The sequence below is a fragment of the Eschrichtius robustus genome, chromosome 11 (assembly GCF_028021215.1).
Source record: "Eschrichtius robustus isolate mEscRob2 chromosome 11, mEscRob2.pri, whole genome shotgun sequence".
Lineage (NCBI taxonomy): Eukaryota > Metazoa > Chordata > Mammalia > Artiodactyla > Eschrichtiidae > Eschrichtius > Eschrichtius robustus.
In genome coordinates this window covers 67043481-67062528 of record NC_090834.1, presented here as the reverse complement: position 1 = coordinate 67062528, position 19048 = coordinate 67043481, and the positions used below count along the sequence as shown (strand labels likewise).

The 19048-nt window shown below is 47.0% G+C and overlaps 1 protein-coding gene across 3 annotated transcripts in view; it reads left to right on the top strand.

The window, feature by feature from the left end:
• DENND5A (DENN domain containing 5A) overlaps nt 1–17233 on the top strand; it is a 119916-nt gene extending 102683 nt beyond the window's left edge. For 2 of the 3 annotated variants that reach the window (XM_068554635.1, XM_068554634.1), the window contains exons 13-23: nt 3189–3273; nt 4830–4914; nt 5706–5834; nt 9495–9616; nt 10787–10932; nt 11512–11630; nt 12034–12215; nt 12833–12915; nt 13413–13536; nt 14518–14686; nt 16206–17233. In XM_068554635.1, coding sequence (XP_068410736.1) covers nt 3189–3273; nt 4830–4914; nt 5706–5834; nt 9495–9616; nt 10787–10932; nt 11512–11630; nt 12034–12215; nt 12833–12915; nt 13413–13536; nt 14518–14686; nt 16206–16389 — 1428 coding nt within the window. In that variant the 3' untranslated portion in view covers nt 16390–17233. The remainder of the gene's footprint in view (nt 1–3188; nt 3274–4829; nt 4915–5705; nt 5835–9494; nt 9617–10786; nt 10933–11511; nt 11631–12033; nt 12216–12832; nt 12916–13412; nt 13537–14517; nt 14687–16205) is intronic. The other variant, XM_068554636.1, reaches the window with a different exon arrangement.
• Nucleotides 17234–19048: the final 1815 nt, after the last annotated feature.

Sequence of the window (19048 nt, the reverse complement as noted above, 5' to 3'; positions counted from 1 at the left end):
TCTCTTTCTTTCCTTTTCTCTGTAATAAATGAGTAGAATATACATTATCATTTTCTTTGAAGTTTAGCAAGCCTGGCAATATAGTTGAGCTCTTTCGGTTTTTTGGTAAAACATATGCCTCCCAAACTTCTTGATATTCTCCATAAAAGTCTTCAGGGAGTTAGTGAGGCATTAAAAAAATGATACCATATCATCACAGGTGTTTTAAACCTGTGCCCTGAGGCTTTGCAGCTATATCCTTCAAGAATTCCCATAGCTTGAGGAATTTCTTTCGGAGCCCATTTGATCCCCCTCTCAGTTTGGATAGACAGAGGCTACTTACTGGTGAGAAACCAGTAGAGAATAGTGAGGGCTTTTCAATTGAGGTTCCATTTTGTTCTGAGCCCTGCTTTTGGAGCTCTAAAAGTGAACCACTGACAGTGTCGCAGAAGGAAGTGAGGGTCTGTGCCTGCTGGTAGGGATTGTTCAGTTGGGGGTTGAAATCCTTATCTTTGTGGGGTTCCTACAGCATGTTCTCCTTAGGCCTCCATTTTGTTAGCCTGTGTTTAGACTACTTTTCTCCTGCTGAGACATTCTTCAGTTATGTTGCAGTCCAGGGATTATAACCTGGCTCCCTGGTCTCTTCCATCATGCACCCGATTGCGATCAAATTCACTCTCAGAGGGTGATCTTATCGCCCCCCTGTGGGGGCACGTTACTGAGCAACTACCCATAGTATCTGCTTAGAAAGTAGAGAGAACCCGAACCGCAGTTTTTGCTGCTGGCCTCCTAGGTTTTGTTATTAGCTGCCTGCAGGGCTGCCTGCCGCAAGTCCTCATAAAAACCTCTGTTATCCTCACCATTCCCTTTGGCTTTCGGTGACATTTTCCGAGGACATGGACTTTCTCCTTTAGTATATTTTCTGACAATTAAAGGTGAGGTTTGGTTTTCTCATACTGTTTTTGTAACTGCTGCCATTTGAGGACTGGTAAATGAAAAGGGGTTGTTTCTCATCTTTCATGCATGTGACATTCTTGGAGAATCTGGTGCTATATATTGTGTGGCCACATTCCCAAATGGGTAGTTGGACTGTATTGAATCTTGCAATCCCAATCAGCCCCTTTGCAAAAGAGGAAAAGAATAATCCATGTCTCCTGAACTAGAAAACCCCCAGTGCCCTGTCACTAGGCTTCAGCCCAGCTGCTGCTCTCTCACTCTTGCCCCGGCTCTCCCTCCTCCCCAGTGCAATCACTGAGCACCCGGGCGTCCTTCTGGCACAGTGGCCTGGTGTTGCTCTTGCCTTTGGCTCTTCGGTATCGTTGCATGTGAGGACTCTCTGGTGACCAGCTGTATTTTACTTCCAGACAGTTCTGTTAAGGGAGGCTGCCTTCCTCGTCTGCCCAGATTTTGGGGATACAGTGATGAAAAAGGCTGTCTCTGCCTTTTTAGGGGCCTATGCTATTATGGTTTCAGTAAATGGATGGATGAATGGGTTTTTAGAAGTTGTATTACTAAATCAAAGAGCATGAATATTTTAAGGTCTCGTATTGTCTTCTACATACATTGTATTAATATACCAGTAAGTAACAGTTTAGGAGTAGTCTCATTGATGTTGTTGAACAGCTGTTTTCTCAAACGTTTGGTAATTCAGTGAATTAAAAAAAATGGTCTTGTCTAGTTTTAACTTGTGTGTTTTTTTAAAAACTGCCATTGAGGTTGTTGGATTTTAAGTTGGTTAAATCTTGTAGGAAAGCCTAACATACAGCAAGTTTATGTCAACAGCTTGCTGATCTATAGATGAGGGGTTTTTTTCCATTCAAATGCTTGATTTTTTTCCCCCCAAAACCGATCAAGTTGGAGGTTAAAAATAAAACAGATCCTTGATATTCTCAGGGGGAAAATCTTGAGACCTTAAATCCTCACATTCATTCCAGAGAATAAAATTTTCTTCAGAAAATATAACTTCAGAAGTTAAATGCTCTCTTCCAGAAGCCGCCGTATAGCATCATTATTAACAGCAATGGGTCTAATATTAGATACACTTAAGCTTGCCCAACACTCTACTTCCTAGCTGTGTGATCTTTTACAAGTTCCTTAGTCTTTCTGATCCTCAGTTTGCTCTTTTCTAAAGAAAATGAGGATAGAGGTACCTACCTTTTAGGACTGTTGAAAGCATTAAATAGAGTATTGTATTTTAAACATTTAACATAGTGCTTATTAGTTCGTAGAAAAACTCAAGACATGGTAGCTTCTGTCCTTATTATTACTCTTACTTTTATGAAATACAGACACTAAGTGACTTATAAAATGATCATAATAAATCCTACTATTAAAACAAACTTATACTACATTTATATTATATCAACTATATAGGAACATTTACCATGAATCTGAAATAAAGTTTTGAATCCCATAACAAGGGTCACTGTGTACTGAAGGATGACTAGAAAGAGACAAAGCAGTTGCTGGGTGACCAGCTAGGCTTATTCACTATGTAGGCAAATTGCTTCCTTATGTCAGGCTTGAGAATGCTGTGCAGATTTGAGCCTTGGTAAAATGACAAATCACTGCGTGTCTCCAGCAGTTTAAACTGCAGCGTTTATGTTTTCAAATGCCAAGGTTCTGCTGTGTCGACTATAGTATATCTCAGACTTGCAGTTAAGTACCGGCCTCCTTTCCTGCAGGCTTCTTCAAAGTACCTTCCACAGTAAATCCCCATCCTTGTGATGACTTACCCTCCCTAGGCTGCACTAAGGGCAGGAATGCCTTTAAATATTTTAGGAAATTCGGGAGCTGTTACAGAATCTTGTAGGCTCGGTATCCACTCCTCTGTGCAAAAGCCATGATGCACTACCCAAGCTGACCTTCAACCAACAGACCATTTAGAGATTGATAGGTTATTTGCTTTTTTCTTTCTTATCCACTGGTCCATTCCCAGGCTCTTTTTTGGCCATGTCCTTCCTATTCCCAGTGGGGGATCATTTCTTTTTTCTGTTCCCTTCCATTCTTTATATTTCTCCTGGATTTTAGTAAGGGGATATATATTTGTATACATTGCATCTGGGTGTACATCGAGCTAACAAATAGGACAGATACTTTTTAGCAAAAGCGCATATCTATATGTTCAAATTATCTCTGACTCTGCTCACTAGATGCCTTGCCCTTAGAAATCTAAACTGATAGATATTTCTCCCTTGCATTGGTTCCAGGGGAAATCAGCCTTGTGGTCCCACCTGTTACATTATCAGGAAAACCGGCAGAGAAAACTCACATCAGGAAGCCTCAGTACCTCAGGTAAGATGGTCTCTGCACCATTGGACAAACTCCCTCCACTCACTTTCCCATCCCCCACTGAAGTGATCATCTGTAGCAGACTGTTCCAGGTCAATGAAGTCTTTACTCTGTAATGTTTAAGCCACAGGGCTCTCTGAACCACAGAGCATACCAAAACCATGGGGTTTGCTTTTATTATGTGTTTCTATACACTTGATCAGTGAGATAGAAGATTTATATCAGCAAGAGGCCAGTCTTAGAATAAATTTGGGTTTTAAATGAATTTGGATTGATACTGATGTCCTGTGTTTAGAGTGTTTTCAGAGTCTTTTGTTTTATTTCTGTGAGATGAGCATTGAGATGATCTATCCTATCAGTTAAGAGAGCCTGTTTGTCAGTGTCCTGCCTTGGAACTTCTCAAAGTCAAGGCCTGGTGTGCATGATCCCTTCCACTTGCTTTCTGTTTCTATTTAATAAAAATATCAGAGTTGGCATGGACCCCAGAAATCATCTAGTCCAGCCCCCTTGTTTTACAAGAGGAGGAAACTGGGATCCAGAGAGGAATTTAATTTACTCAAGGTCACACAGTGAATTGATAGAAGAGGCCAGATCAAGAGCCAGGCCTCTTATCTCCGGCCTACTGTTCTTTATAACATCCTGCAGTGTCCCTTCCAGGACAGTCTCCCTCCTTCCTTTTCTTCTTGGCAGCATCACCCCTTCATACCATCCTTCATTCTCCTCTCTCTGCCAGGGAGTTTGTTTAACTTTCTTAGATGTTCTTGTCCTAATGGTAAAGGTCAGTTTAAGTGGGGGTGAAAAGGTAGGCATATACTCAGTGTTGTCTTTGCCCTTGAATTAGTTGATCTCAGCTAGCACTGAACATGGGGAAAACAGCTGGCAAAAAACCAGGTACAAAAGCTCCCTAAGTAGCCTCATAAGGAGTTTTTTGTCCACTTTCTGAGTATGAGAGCAGAGTCTTCTCAGGAAAGCTGTAGAATTTATTGGCAAGGGATAAAACTGTAGCCAAAAATTATCAACAGCTGAATGATGAAGATACTGATTTTAATTGTTGGGCCAGACATGAGGATATAAAGGTATTGTATCTAGAGGTCCTAAGCATCCTGGATCATGTTCTTTACATATTCCCTTGGCTCTTTTGTAGTCCATTTTGAGGCAAGAGCAGGGCATGAGTAGTGGCTCCTAGTGGAAGCACTGCTTCCATGGATTCTGATGAGAACACACTGGATTAGGAGCCAGAGGATCTGTGTTCCTTCCAGTCCTGACTTTGCCACTTGGTGACTGGGGCAAAGCAGCTAACCTCTCTGAATTTCAGTTTCCTCCTCTGTGATACCGTCCATGGCTATCTTATAAGTTGTTACAGAATTAAGTGAGATAATATGCATAAAAGTATAAAATTTGATACCTAGTAGGTACTTAATATTCATGAAATGATTGATCAAAGTGTTACCAAAGTAACCCCAGCTTTTTTCTGTAGATATTTGTGATTTGAGATAAGAAGGGTAGTCAGCTATTTGGGTATACAGATCTCTTTGGACTTAACCAACTTTTTGTTCTAGGAATATTTCTTGATTCAGAACGGAGGAAGTCTGATGCCAGCTCAGTCATGCCTCCCCTGAGAATCTCCCTCATTCAGGATATGAGGTCAGTCTGGGCTCATTTGTAGTAAGCCACTAAAATCCTGTTTTCAGTTGCTGCTTAGGTGTCCACTTTATTTATTTATTTATTTTTGGCTGCGTTGGGTCTTCGTTGCTGTGCGCAGGCTTTCTCTAGTTGTGGCGAGCGGGGGCTACTCTTCGTTTCAGTGCACGGGCTTCTCATTGCGGTAGCTTCTCTTGTTGCAGAGCACGGGCTCTAGGTGCGTGGGCTTCCATAGTTGTGGCATGCAGTCTGAGTAGTTGTGGCGCACGGGCTTAGTTGCTACACAGCATGTGGGACCTTCCCGGACCAGGGCTCGAACCCGTGTCCCCTGCATTGGCAGGCGGATTCTTAACCACTGCACCACCAGGGAAGTCCGAGGTGTCCACTTTAAATAGCAGGGTCTCAGTGACCTGGGCTTCTACAGTGTCTCATTTAACCAGGAATCCCTCCTCATTGGTCCTGTGCTTCATGATGCATTTGTAGAGCTGTACAAGCAGTTGTGTTTCCTAACGCTTTTGGAGAATTACACCAGAGTATTTCCAGGCCTGAGACCTCTGGGGTTAGCCTTGCTTTCTAAGAGCTGTACTGGCTTCCTCCCCAGCCCCCCAAATTATGGTGAGCCTATCTGGCAAAGTTATCTGGAAGCTCAGGATTTAGAGAACAAGAGAGATGGACTCTCTCAGGATGCAGTAGGGCTCCCTGGCCAGGCTTCCTTTGGTGTTACAGGGGAGGTATTGATAGTGAGTTCATCTCCCACCCTACCCTCCACTCCCCTTTTCCCATTCCCCCTTCAGGCACATCCAGAACATTGGGGAAATCAAGACTGATGTGGGAAAAGCCAGAGCATGGGTGCGACTGTCCATGGAAAAAAAGTTACTTTCCAGACACCTGAAGCAGCTTCTCTCAGACCATGAGCTCACCAAGTAAGGCCACTCCACCTGGAGTAGAACCAGCTCCTGGGAATGGCGGGAGGGATTGGAAACCCCCGTGGGAAGGGAGGGGTATTCGGTATATCATTACTGCTGAATTCAGCTAAACTCAAATTGCATATGAAGGTTTTGCAGCATTTCTTCTTTTTTTCTTTATTCCTTTCTGTGTAGAACACTGTTGTACACTTACACTGCAATATTTCTTATATTTTCCTGTAGATGAATTAACTCTTTTGGCACTGCTCAACACAGCACACTTGTTTTAGTAGGAACATTCAGACATAATCAGTTGACTGCATGCTCTCTAACTTAGTTCTTTTTTTTTTTTTTTTTTTTTTCTAACTTAGTTCTAAAGGCCTGGATTCTTCGGGCCTCTGGCCACAACCACTCCAGGAAACAGTGGTCCTCCCTTTTGGCTGTTGGTTTCTCTTCTGGGACCTACTATGGTTTATCCAGGCTCTTTCAGCCATTGGTCAACCAATGAGCTCTTGTTGTGCTCTACCTCGGATCAGTTCCCATAAAGAAGATGGGAGGACTTTTCTTGTTTTGGTGGTATATTCTTCCTGAAGTTTTTGGTGATGTAACATTTCTTCTTCTTCTTTATCTGTAGAAGAATAATTCTGTTATATCTGTTCTCCCTACCTTCTTGATCTATATCCCCCCCCCCGCCAAATACCTTTCTTACAGAGGTAGTGAGAAGGATGGAATCCTCGTTGGATACCTCAGAGTTTTGGGGGTCCTCCTCTCCTTGTGGCACTCAAGTGACCTGTATACCTGTTGGGCATAGAGCATTTTCTTGGTCTCTTTCCTGTCTTGAGGGGGAAAGGATTGGAGAATTAAAAAGAAACTTCTAAGATATACCCTATCTCTTTTGTTCTCTCCTGAGCCTAGGCCAGCCCAAAGTAACCAGGTCCTTGCTCTTCCTCACTCCTAGGAGCCACTAAATCTACAGTTCCCTTCTCTTGATTTTATATCCTTTGCATTCATTCCATACCCTAGTTACTAGAGCAGGAGTGGGGAGGAAGGCTGTCTCCTTTCTCTGCCTCTCAGTTAACCACCTCTCTGTCTTTTCCTAAATATAATGTGTTTGGTTCTTTCTTCATTGGCAAGCCTGTTGGGCATTTTTCTTTTTGGCATTTCCTTGGGCATCTTTTCATGGTATCCTTTATTATGTGACTTCCCTGTGGACGATAAAGCAGAGGAGTGGACCTTGGGGAAACTTTGTGTAAGTGAATTGATTAAACCTGAAGAATCTGTTTTTATTTAAAGTGAAAATGTAATTTTTTAGACTTTGTGTGTTTAAACCACAGCAAGAAACCGGTTTCAAAATCTTAACAGGTTAGAGAGCTCACTTTGAGAGGTTACAAAATAGCAATTCTTAAAGTGCTTACATTTGATTCCCTTTAGTGACGAAAAAGTTTAGAAATAAAATTTGAAGGTTGGAAGGACAACTGAAAGAGAACAAGTGAACATTTAAGCCTGGAGTTTGGAAGGGAGTTGTTTGCATACCAGACTCTAGAGGACAGTTGTGTGTCCTGGGAAAATCTGTGGCTGTGTGGGCACTAGGGTCTGACAGGGCAGGAGTGATTCCTGTGGGCCGGTGTGGGCATCATCTGTCAGGCGATGCTGCAAGTTGGCAGGAGGACATGGCAGAGAGGTAGCCGAGAGGGAGTCAAGCCCAGGAACTTTATGCAGGTCTAGGGCAGTGGCTAAGTCTAGGGCCTGTGAACTTAAGGGCCTAGGCAGGAGCAAACAGGACACAGACTTTGGTGAGGAGACTAATTTTGGTTTCTTTAAACTGTAGCCCTGTTAGAGGACAAAAGCTCAGAATTTACTCCAGTGAGTAGAAAATGAGAGTTTTGCTGCCACAGATTGCGTTTTGGGTGGGATATAGGGAGAGAGAAAGGTGTGCTTCATCAAAACCTACCTACTACTCCATCCTACCCTCTCTCATCTTTCTCCTAAGTTTGCTTAAAGCTCCAGCCACATCAGACCCCTCACACTTCTCAGGTTGTGTTCAGCCCTTTCAGGGCCTAGTCAGAAGTCTTCCTTGCCAGAGTTTGCCTAGACTCCCCAGAGACTTAGTCCATTCCTCCTTCAGGCACCCATAGCATTTGTTACAGTATTTGTTCATTCTTTTTTTTTTTTTTTTTTTTACCATTGGTGGTCTGTATTATCATTATCCATTTGTTTGCCACTTATTAAAATTTGCTTTCACTGGAGGCATGAACCATGTACCTCTCCCAATACTCCTTCTCCCTACCTCGGTTCACAGTTTGGAGTTCGTGTGACTCCTTGCTTAGCTTTACCTCCCGCATACACATTTCAGGTCCTTAGCCGCTGTTGCATCTGTCTCCTTACTTACTGCCACTCCCTAGGGTTCATCCTCATGCCCCTTTCACCCTTCAGCTGTACTAAATTCAAATTTCTTGAAGTTAGTTATGGCTTTCCCTTTACTTCTAAGAAACCTATTACTTGTAGGGCAGATTACAAACTCTTTAGCCTGAATATTTAGGGCCTGCCTTCATTTTACCCTAGCCAGACTTTTCAGTCTCATTGCTAACTGATCACTTCTCTGAGCCCTCAACTCTAGCCAAACTGGCTTTTATACCCTGTCCTTCTCCTTCTTCTACAACCCCTGTCTAAATTTGTGCTGTCCTTCAGGCCCTCCTGTTCTAGGACCATCCAAACTTCTGGGTCTTTAAATTCCCAGAGAATGCCTTTCATTTGGCAACTCATTATGTCTTATACTGTGGCCTTTATCAGATTTATTCATCTAGACTGTATGTGAGGATAGGTGCTTCCCTCTCCAGCACCTGCACAGAGTAGGTTTTGGTTGGCGAGTTTTCTGTGGAAACTACCTTATAAAATGTCTAGGTAGAACCTCACAGGTCTACTGAATCCCATACCTCTCTGGCATGGTGACTGCAGTCTGGGCAGGCAGGACAAGGACCTTCCTTTGTTCTCTGTGTGTTTCTTGTGCTGGGGGCCTGTGCATTTGGCTCTCTGTGTCCCTGCTACTTGGGGAAGGTACCATTGCTGTGCAGGCCCAGAAGGCCTGCAGTGTCAGGCAGAGGGGTTGGCCTTTGATGAGTGAGCAGTGGATGAGGGGTGGGGATGGGAGGAAATTGAAAAGAGGGGAAGGACATCGTCTGCACAGCTCTTCCTTGCCTGTGACCTGGATCATTCCATTCCTTGCCTCTGAAGCTGTCCTCAGCTTACATTCACGTTCAGAGCAGTGTTCTGACTTGTGGGTCTCAGGTCTGCTGAGGGTCAGAGACTAGCCCTGGTAAGGAATGGTGACCACAGACCTCCTGCCATTGCTACTCCTACACCATACACTGGGGTGATGCCCTATAGAAGCCCTCAGGTTAGGAAAGAAGATCCCACGACGTCTGACACTTTACATTATAGTAACGTCAACTCTTGGACACAGGTGGAGTTTGGTTTTTGTTGTTCCTGCTGTAGCTAAAGCCACTTTCCCTCTAGCCCTCAGTTGGAGTAGCTGGCTTTGTTCCTTTTTTCGGTGGCCCTAAAGAGCTTGAGGCTTGACTCACATTCTTCCCTTAGCTGTGTCCTTCCAGAACTGAATAATTCTAGCCTCTTACCCCTCCTTTTGTCTGGGAGACTGATGTATCGCCTCTTCTCCGACAGAAAGTTGTACAAGCGCTATGCCTTCCTGCGCTGTGACGACGAGAAGGAGCAGTTCCTCTATCACCTCCTCTCTTTCAATGCCGTCGATTACTTCTGCTTCACCAATGTCTTCACAACTATCCGTGAGTAGCCCTGTGCTCCCCACTAGCCTTCCCAATGCCAGTCTTCATGAGCCTGTCTGAGGCTAACTTACTGTCCCCTTTTTAAAGAAAGATTATCACTTGTACTTTCTTCTGTGGGGAGAGAGGTGTACTTGCCCCTCCTTGGAGGTTGTATTTCCTCTCAAGCTTCTTACTCTTGTTCTGAACTAGGGAGCTCAGCGCTTTTGGCCATTGTGTTGTCACTGTGGTCCTGGGCGCTGGGGGCCTAAGGTGGAGTGGGGTGTGGGGGGTGAAGTTCACTGCCCTCCCTGCACACCTGTAAAGAAATCTCCCTCTTGTTTTGGGCTGAGAGAGTCATTCAGCATCACAGAAAGTTTCAGACTAGCCCCCAGGGAACAACAACTCTTCCTGAAGTAGCAGAAAGAACTCCAGATGGCAGTGGGAGGTTTGGGTCCAGGCCCTGTTCTGCCCTAACTCATTATGGATCTGTGAGCAGTGTCTACCCCTGCAGTGGGGCTCAGTCTCCCTATTTGCAGAGCGAGGAAGAGGGTTTAAAATGGTCTAAGGAAGGCTCTTGGAGTCTCAACTTTCTTTGGTGCTAGGATGCTTTGTTTGGTGGGGGGGTGGCCTGAATTTGCCCCATGACTAGTTGTTTGGCCAGTGACTCACCAGCTTCAGCAGTGTGGACTCTTGTTCTATATGACACCCATCCTCCCTCTCAGAGAAAAGGGTTGTAGGCGTCAGTGGAAGCAGCACTGGACTGGAATACAGGAGACCTGGGGGAAACTATTTCCCTCTCACTGCCTCAGAAAAGGCATTGTGATACCTGCCTGGCCTCTCTGGAGATTGTTATTAGAGTCCTTGATATGATAGACAGAAAAGTGCTCTGAAAAGCAATTCAGTGCAGTGTTGAGTTGGTGATATTGTTTAAGGAACAGGTTTACTTAGCTCTGAGCTTGCAGATGGGCTTGGATTTGGATGTTTGGGTGATAACCCTGGGAGGAGTGAGATTGAGGGGAAGATTGGCTAATATTCTAAGCCGGCCAGAGACTGGGTCCTCAGGACCTGCTGCTCCAGGCTCTGTACCAGGAACCCCAATCATGCCAGCACGCCTGGGGCAGGTCAGGGCTCTCTCAGGTACGGGAGGGATTCCTGATCCCCTCCAATGCCTTTGTGGCTTCCCCTAAACAGTGATTCCTTACCACATCCTGATCGTACCAAGCAAGAAGCTGGGGGGCTCCATGTTCACCGCCAACCCATGGATCTGCATCTCGGGAGAACTGGGTGAGACACAGATCCTGCAGATTCCCAGGAATGTGTTAGAGATGACCTTCGAGGTACGTCTTATCCGGCAACCACAGCCCCAGGCTCTATGGGGATCTGAGTTTCAACAGCTACTTTGGGAAGCTTTCTCCAGGGTTTTAGAGGCCTTGCTCTATACAGTGTTATGCTTCAGCACAGCTGACCTGTCCCAAGACGATCAGAGGCCAGAGCCAAGGGTTGACCTGAGGACGGGGGAGCCTGCCCTGTCTAAATGGTTTCTGGCTGGAAGGCACCCATCTGGACTTGTATGCCTCCTTGTCCATGGTGTATTGAGAAATCCCCAAGAGTTCTTTCAGCTGCTGAGCCCAAATGTTCACAGAGGGCTCCGACTGCTCTGCCATTTCCAGAGCCTTCTGCTCCCAGGCCCTAGTCTTCCTCCAGGTAGTGGTCTCTTTCTTTCTCGGCATCGTCCCTCATGAGGTAGTACTATACTGCCAGCTTTGGCGGTAGGTGGAGCCATGAGCTCTGCCCCTGCAGATACTGGGGGGCCAGGTTGCAGGGAGCCAGTCAGATGTGTGCCTCTGAGGAGTGTGGCGCTTTTCTTCTGTTTTCTTGACCTACCCCATCTTCTCTGTTTGGCTGTTCTCTCACAGTACCAGAACTTGGGGAAGCTCACTACGGTGCAGATAGGCCATGATAACTCTGGGCTGTATGCCAAATGGCTTGTTGAGTATGTGATGGTCAGGAATGAGATCACCGGACATACCTACAAGTAAGTGTTCCCTCAGCTATGCCCTGAGACACTGGGGCTAGGTGTACCACCAGGGGCTGTGTTTGATGCTTGGGTATGTGGGGTTCTCAAGGAGACCTTTTAGGTTGTGATAGGCTGAGGCAATTTCCTGTTTGGCTCTGCCTCATGCCCTGAAAAGAAATAGAAGGAGGGCTTTACAAGTGAAGGTGTATGACATCGCTGTGCACAGGTTCCAGGCCACCCATCACTCGGGTGGCTTCCCTGATGCCGCACGGTGGGATGAGGAGCAGGGCCTTGAGGATCCCCAACCCGGTTTTCAGAGCCTATCCTCAGGGATTGGCTTTTTTGATGGCCTTTGCTGATCAGCAAGGGGAAGGACGCTGGAGGAGCTGGCAGCTCTGACAGGCTATTGCCTTACCCTCAGGTTCCCGTGTGGCCGGTGGTTGGGGAAGGGCATGGATGACGGAAGCCTGGAGCGGGTCCTAGTCGGGGACCTGCTCACATCCCAGCCTGAGGTGGACGAGAGGCCGTGCCGGACCCCGCCCCTGCAGCAGTCTCCCAGCGTCATCCGGAGGCTTGTTACCATCTCACCCAACAACAAGCCCAGTAAGTGGGAGATAGGGCTGGGCCCTCCTGTTGCCCTGCCTGGGGAATGGGCAGATTTCTGGAAGTCCTGATAAGGGAGCCCGGATCCCCCGCAGCCTGTGCAGCTGCCTCAGGAACCACCTCTGCCGAGAAAGACAAAGCAGCCTCAGGCATTTGTCACCCTCCTCTCATGAATCAGTTGGGGGGGGGGGGTTTGGCACTCTCGTTAGAGGACTGGAAGGAGAGGGGAGAGCTCCTGGATCCTGGCCTGGGTCCTCTGTGCTATTTGTATATGACCCTATAGAGGAGAGGGGTTTACTTTCTGGCCTTCCCCTTCCTGGTTCCTGGGCTTTACTGTCAAGTCGTGGCACTCTTTTGGTTGCCAAAAGTTCCAGGGCAGAGTGGAGAAGAAACTTGACCAGCATCTCCTGGAGACAGAACTCTAAGATCCTAGCTTTTGCTTTTTGTCCCAAGATTTTAGGAAGAGCTAGCTCAGCAAAGTTGGGTGGGCAAGAGCCACCCTTCCCAGGGTCCAAGCTGCCCTACCTCTCCCGTGGGTCTTCCTATGTCCTCAGTCTTTTGCTCAGTCAACTAAGTACTGTTAACCTGAGACTGGATATCTGCTTGATTTTTATCAGAGCTGAACACTGGGCAGATCCAGGAGTCCATCGGTGAGGCAGTCAATGGCATCGTGAAGCACTTCCATAAGCCTGAGAAAGAGGTGAGCCTCCCTGCCCTCCAACCCAGGGCCTTATATTGAGTAAGAGAGAATAATCTTGTTCCAGGCCCATGTGCTGTGGACAGCCCAGTGCATAGAGTGTGTGCCTCAGTTAGTTTGAGATTCAGCGGATTCCTTTCTCTGGGGACCTGTGCCTAGGGTTGCCCTGTTTTCCTTACTCACTGACAACCCAGCAGAGTCCCTGGGCCTCCAATGGACAGTGTATTTCTGTCCTCTTCTGAATTTGTCTGGGTCTCCCTGAACAATGGCCACATGGGCTTTGTCCCCTGCTGGGGGCCCAGAACCATCACCTGTTCATTCAACAGCTATTCACTGAGAGCTGCTCTAAGTCAGGCCCTGCCAGGTGCTGGGGAGACTAGACAAGGTCCCTGCGTGTCTTTTGCTGCCCTCCCAGGTGTGGGCAGTGGGCTGGGGATGCAGTGGTGGGAGGGCATCTTGGCTGAGGCAAGCCTGGCACTCTCCCCTGTTTCCTTATATAGCGAGGTAGTCTGACGCTGTTGCTTTGTGGAGAATGTGGCCTTGTCTCGGCCCTGGAACAGGCTTTCCAGCATGGATTTAAATCGCCGCGGCTCTTCAAAAATGTCTTCATTTGGGATTTCTTGGGTGAGTTGGGCTAGGGCGTGAGGGTGGGAAAAGCATGCAGAGACATGGGGGAATCATCAGCATAATGTGGGTGCTGACCACTGGGGTCTGAGGTACAGAAGCCGAATCAGGTGACTCTCAGGTTAGATGTGTTTGCTTGCCCTGGCTTTTCTCGGAGGTAATAACAGAAGCCCTCCCACCTTTCGCCCCTCATCTCCTGAGCATTGGACAGGAAAGATTCTTTCCAGGCATCTGTCATATATAATACAGGCTTAGTCATGACTCCTCACACTTCCTGCTCGTAGGTCCAAAAGACCAGTTGCATTGGAGTCCAAGCCCTGTGTTACACCCCCTTGGAGAATTTGATGCAAGAAGCTTCTCCCTCAAGAGTTTTGTTGAGAAAGGACCATCTTTATATCAAGGGCCACGTAAAGAAATTTAAAATACAGAGATAGGGAACATAAGGATCATTTTTTATTTTTATTTTTTTTTAAAGTGCTGATTGTTTTAATTTATTCAAAGTGAAAATAAATATCCATATGGAACATTTTATAAAGTAAATGGTTTCAAAATAAAACATTTAAGACAAAATGGCCAGTTAAACCATACTATCAAAGTGAATGAAACACAAATTTTCAGATTTTTCAAACTAAATATACATAGTCTCTCTCATTTTCAGTTGAAGATGCAGTATTGAACATTGGTCAGTCATGTGTGATTTTTAGGATGCCTTTAGAATTGAAGTCTGAGACTACAACTAACAAAAAGCAAGCACTTGGCTGCTTCACAGCAGGATGCAGATTCCTCTTTCTCAGCAGAATTCCAGACATTCATAAGGATCATTTTGAAGTGTGACCAGTGGCCTCAGAGCACTCATGTTATTCCCACTAAGTTACTTGCGTTGACATGGAGGTAGGCCTGTGGCAAGCGGCCTACAGGACAGTCAGGGACAGGTCGGTTTTGAGAGCCTTTGTCACTGGCAAGCTTGTCTCCTCTTCACAGAAAAAGCACAAACCTATTACGAGACTTTGGAGCAGAATGAACTTGTTCCTGAGGAAAACTGGCATATGAGGGCCCGGAACTTCTGCCGTTTTGTCACTGCGATCAACAATAATCCCCGGAACATTGGCAAGGATGGCAAGTTTCAGATGCTGGTGTGCTTGGGAGCCAGGTACTGCAGCCTCATGGCCCAGTGTGCACACAGCCAGCCCTGCAGGTGGTGCTGGAGGCCCAGTGTGGTGCGGGGGTGGGGAGTGGCTAATGGCCAGGTGCCCTTGGGCAGGTGAGGCCTTGGAGGCCTTGGTAGAGGCCCCTACTTTTCTTCATGTACCACGTGTGTGTGTGTGTGTGTGTGTGTGTGTGTGTGTGTGTATGTGAGAGGGGTGGGGTGGGGTGGGGATGAAAGCGTGTGTGTAACTGGGGAGGAGGGGCTGCATTTTGATGCGAAGGAATAAAACCGTCCCCCTGACAAAATTTGAAGTAGAGTATATATATCTAGTCATTTCTTTAACAAACATTTGAATGTGCCAGGCCTCATGGAAGGTGTGGGAATAGAGCTGAATAAAATACGGTCTCTACCATTTAGAAGTTCACTTGTCCTGATTATTTAGTACAAGGCAGAAGTTTGGGAGAGTTCAAAAAAGTACGCATTCATAATGTTTGCTGAAAATGTAGAGAAGGAACAGAGGAGGCTCAGGGAGGAGGTGGTATTTGAGGTGAGCCTTAACGGAAGGGTAGACGTGAGGAGGGAGCTTGAAGCAGACAGAACTAACAGAGAGGCCCTAAAGGAAGAAAAGCATGTGGGGTCAGGAAATAACAGGTGGAATGTGGGAAGGAAACACTTTAAGGGATAGGGGCCATGAGGAGCTGGGACAGAGTTGATTTTTAATCAGGGAACTGAAATGATAGTAATTTGATATCATGGATGGTATGCATGGGCAAGATTGTTAGGGGTTATTCCAGTGGGTCAGGTGAGAGCACGAAGCCCAGATAAACAAGGCAGTTTTTATTTAGGCCGTGGAAGGGAGGGAGTTGGCATAGTTGTTAAAAACAGATTCAGGAACCAGATTCACCAGGTTCACATCGCAGATCAGCCACTTACTAGCTGTGTGCTCTTGGACAAGCTGCTTAACCTCCATCAGCCTCACTTTCTTCGTCTGTAAAGTGGGGATAGTAATAGCACTGATAGCACCTACCTCACATCATGGGGTTGTCATGAAGGTTAAATCTCTTATAATGGTGCCTGGCACATGCTGAGTGCTACGTGGATGTCAGCTTGCAGTGTTATTCCTGGTGGTGGTCGCTGTGGGGAGGAGCGACGATCTAGGGGAGACTGGCTGTTGAGATGGAGGAAGTGCTGCTGACAGGACATGGTGTCTTGTTGGTGGGGTCGTCTGGGGGGCTAGAGGGGGAGGCGGAGCAGGCCTTGTGGCAGATGACAGGGCCTGTTTGGGTCAGGTTGGGTTGGCATCCCTAGGGCTCGGTAGCCCACAGTGGGAGCCTTTTAAAGCCATGTAAGACATCTTCGCCAAGTGCTCTTAGGGGAGGGAAAGGGGGCTGCGGGGAGATCTGCTTCTCCAGCTTCAGACTTTGTTCAGGGAGTGATGGAGCGGGTTTCCCCCTTGGGCTTTTGCTAACTGTCTCCCTTCCCTTTCCCTTCTAACGCATCTGGACTGATCCTTCCCTGCCAGAGATCACCTCCTGCACCACTGGATTGCCCTGCTGGCTGACTGCCCCATCACCGCACACATGTATGAGGATGTGGCGCTGATCAAAGACCACACACTTGTCAATTCCTTGATCCGCGTGCTGCAGACACTGCAGGAGTTCAACATCACGCTGGAGACATCCCTGGTCAAGGGCATCGACATCTGACCTCCCAGCACCAGCTAGCAGCAGGACCCAGAGACTCGCCTGTAGCTCTGCCCACCTTCTTCCCAAAGGGACCTACGCGAGTTGTGCAGGAGATGAGAGGAGATGTACACTCACTGTAAAAAGAAAAGTAGAGGATTTTTGGAATAAATAATCTATTTTAGAGTTTATTTGCTGATTTGCTTTTTACACACTTTCATGTGAAAGAGTGATAGGGAGAGGGAGACGAGGTTGGTGCCGCTTATTTTGAAGCTGGTGCCCTCCCTCGCCGTGGCCACGCGCTGGAGCCTGCGGCCTCCCTGGACTGAGCCTGCGGCACGTGCGGGGCAGCTCTGCTTCCTCGTCCCCGCCGCGTTAATGAGGCCATTCCACATTGTTTTTAAACTGATGTTTTCTATATTAACATTATTATGGATATTTGGCTTTCACGGGCCACACACAGGTGTGCTGAGCAGGAAGCCCCAAGCTCCAATCAAAGGGATTTTTAGTAGTGCCTCTAAAAGCACTGATGAGGCAGCTCCGTGGCTTTTCTTTTTCTTGTCAGTATTATTTGGGAAGGAGACATGCCAGGATGTATCATCGTGCAGAAAATCAGTTTCCTCTTGGCACGCAGTTGCACAGAAGTAAACATAAGCACGTTTTAACAGGTTTTCCTTTTCTTTCTTTTATGTATTATTTATTTAACCCTCCATTGTGTGTTTTAAGTCTTTTTCTTTTTTCTTTTTTTTAAGGAAAGAAAAAGCTGTCACAGTCTAACTGGCTATGTTATCATTGTTAAATTTATGTTATTTTGCGACTTAGAAACCAGCTGCAGTATGGCCCACTTAATAAAACACCTGAAACAGAACTGTGTGGGTCCCTGACTTTCATGGCGTGTTGCGAGGAGTGGGTAGTGGAGGGTGCAGTTGGGTCTGTCTGAGAGAACCAGGCTGTGGCGCCGCCTCCCAGGCCAGGACTGCCCAGAGGGGCTTGTGTGTCCTGGGTCCTACCCACTGCGGCACCAGGAGCTTTCCTGGCTGTTTGAGAGGGAGGCATCCCAGGGTTAATTTCCCACTACCCAGAGGAGGAGGCTGAGGCAGAGAGGGGAAAAGACCTGGCCAAGGTTGCAAAAGTTGTCACTTGACCGAGACGGGATGGGCCATTTCTTGAAGGGTAAGAAAGACCAGGTGTGGGAACATGGCACATGAGACCCTGTCTGCGCTCGGGAAGGAAAGCTTTTTCCTGAGAGAAGGTTTGCTTTTCCCCAGATGGCAGGTGATAGAGCTTTATAAGGGTCCCAGGAATCAGCTTCCTTTGGTTTTTTTTTTTTTAAAGAAATTCACGTTCTTTTATTTATTTATTTATGACTGTGTTGGGTCTTCGTTTCTGTGCGAGGGCTTTCTCCAGTTGTGGCAAGTGGGGACCACTCTTCATCGCGGCGTGTGGGCCTCTCACCATCGCGGCCTCTCGTTGCGGGGCACAGGCTCCAGACGCGCAGGCTCAGCAGTTGTGGCTCACGGGCCCAGTCGCTCCACGGCATGTGGGATCTTCCCAGACCAGGGCTCGAACCCGTGTCCCCTGCACTGGCAGGCAGATTCTCAACCACTGCACCACCAGGGAAGCCCCCTTTGGTTTTATTCTTCAACCAAGCTGCTTTGGCAGGAAGCTCCAGAACTGTAGCACAATCAAGTACAGCACCTCAAGCCAGTCAGTGTCCTCTTTTATGCTTCCCTGACTTTGCATGTTCTGTTCTCTGCCTGGAATGCCTCCCCTCATGTCCACTTATGTTCATTGTTCAGGGTTTCCTTTAACCCCCGGGCACGGTTAATCATTTCCTCATTGTGCTCCTGTAGTTTCTTAGATGCTGGGACTTCCTCTCTGGGTTGTTATTGCCTGCTTTCATGTTGGGCCCACTCCCTAGACTGAGCTCCTAGAGGGCGGGGAGGGTCTCCTGTTCATCTCCCTCTCTGGTGACTGGCAGTGCTAAGGTGAGGCTTTTTAAAGAGGTGAGGAAAGCGACTGGAGGCTTCCGGGACAGCTGCAGTGCGCCATCCTGCCGGCAGGGGGTGTGAGCGGGTGGTGGGAGTCTTCAGGTTTTTTTGGAAGTGGGGCAGGTAGGCAGTGCCTCTGGAGCATGTGTATGTTGTGGGCCGAGATCAGAGATGACCTTAAGCCAGGTGCTTTACACATACCTCTCCCTTTTCCTCACAACTCTGCAAGGCAAGTTTAGATTATTCCCAGTTTATAGGCGAGGAAATCGAAGTCGGAGAAGGTTAGTCACTTGCCCAAGGCCACACATCATGTAAGTAGTTTGCAGTTACCAGAACTGTTTCACTCCAAGCTTGTGGCTTTTCCATTGACAGCTGCTCCCTTATTGGATTCAGGTCTCTGCTCAGATGTCCTTAGACCTACTCTGACCACTCTAAAATACCAACAGTCACTTTTTTCCCCTATTCTGCTTTATTTTTCTTCCTAACATCGGCAACCATTATACTAATTATTTGCTAATTCTAAATGTAAGTTTTATGAGGGAGGAACCCAATCCACTTTGTTCATGAAGTAGTAACTGGCACAGGTTATGTACCTAGTAGGTGTCTGTGGAATGCGTGAATTCATTGGCACTGGTTAACATCACAGACTATGGGCCAAAGTCCTTGGGTTGAATTCTTGCTCTGCTACTGGG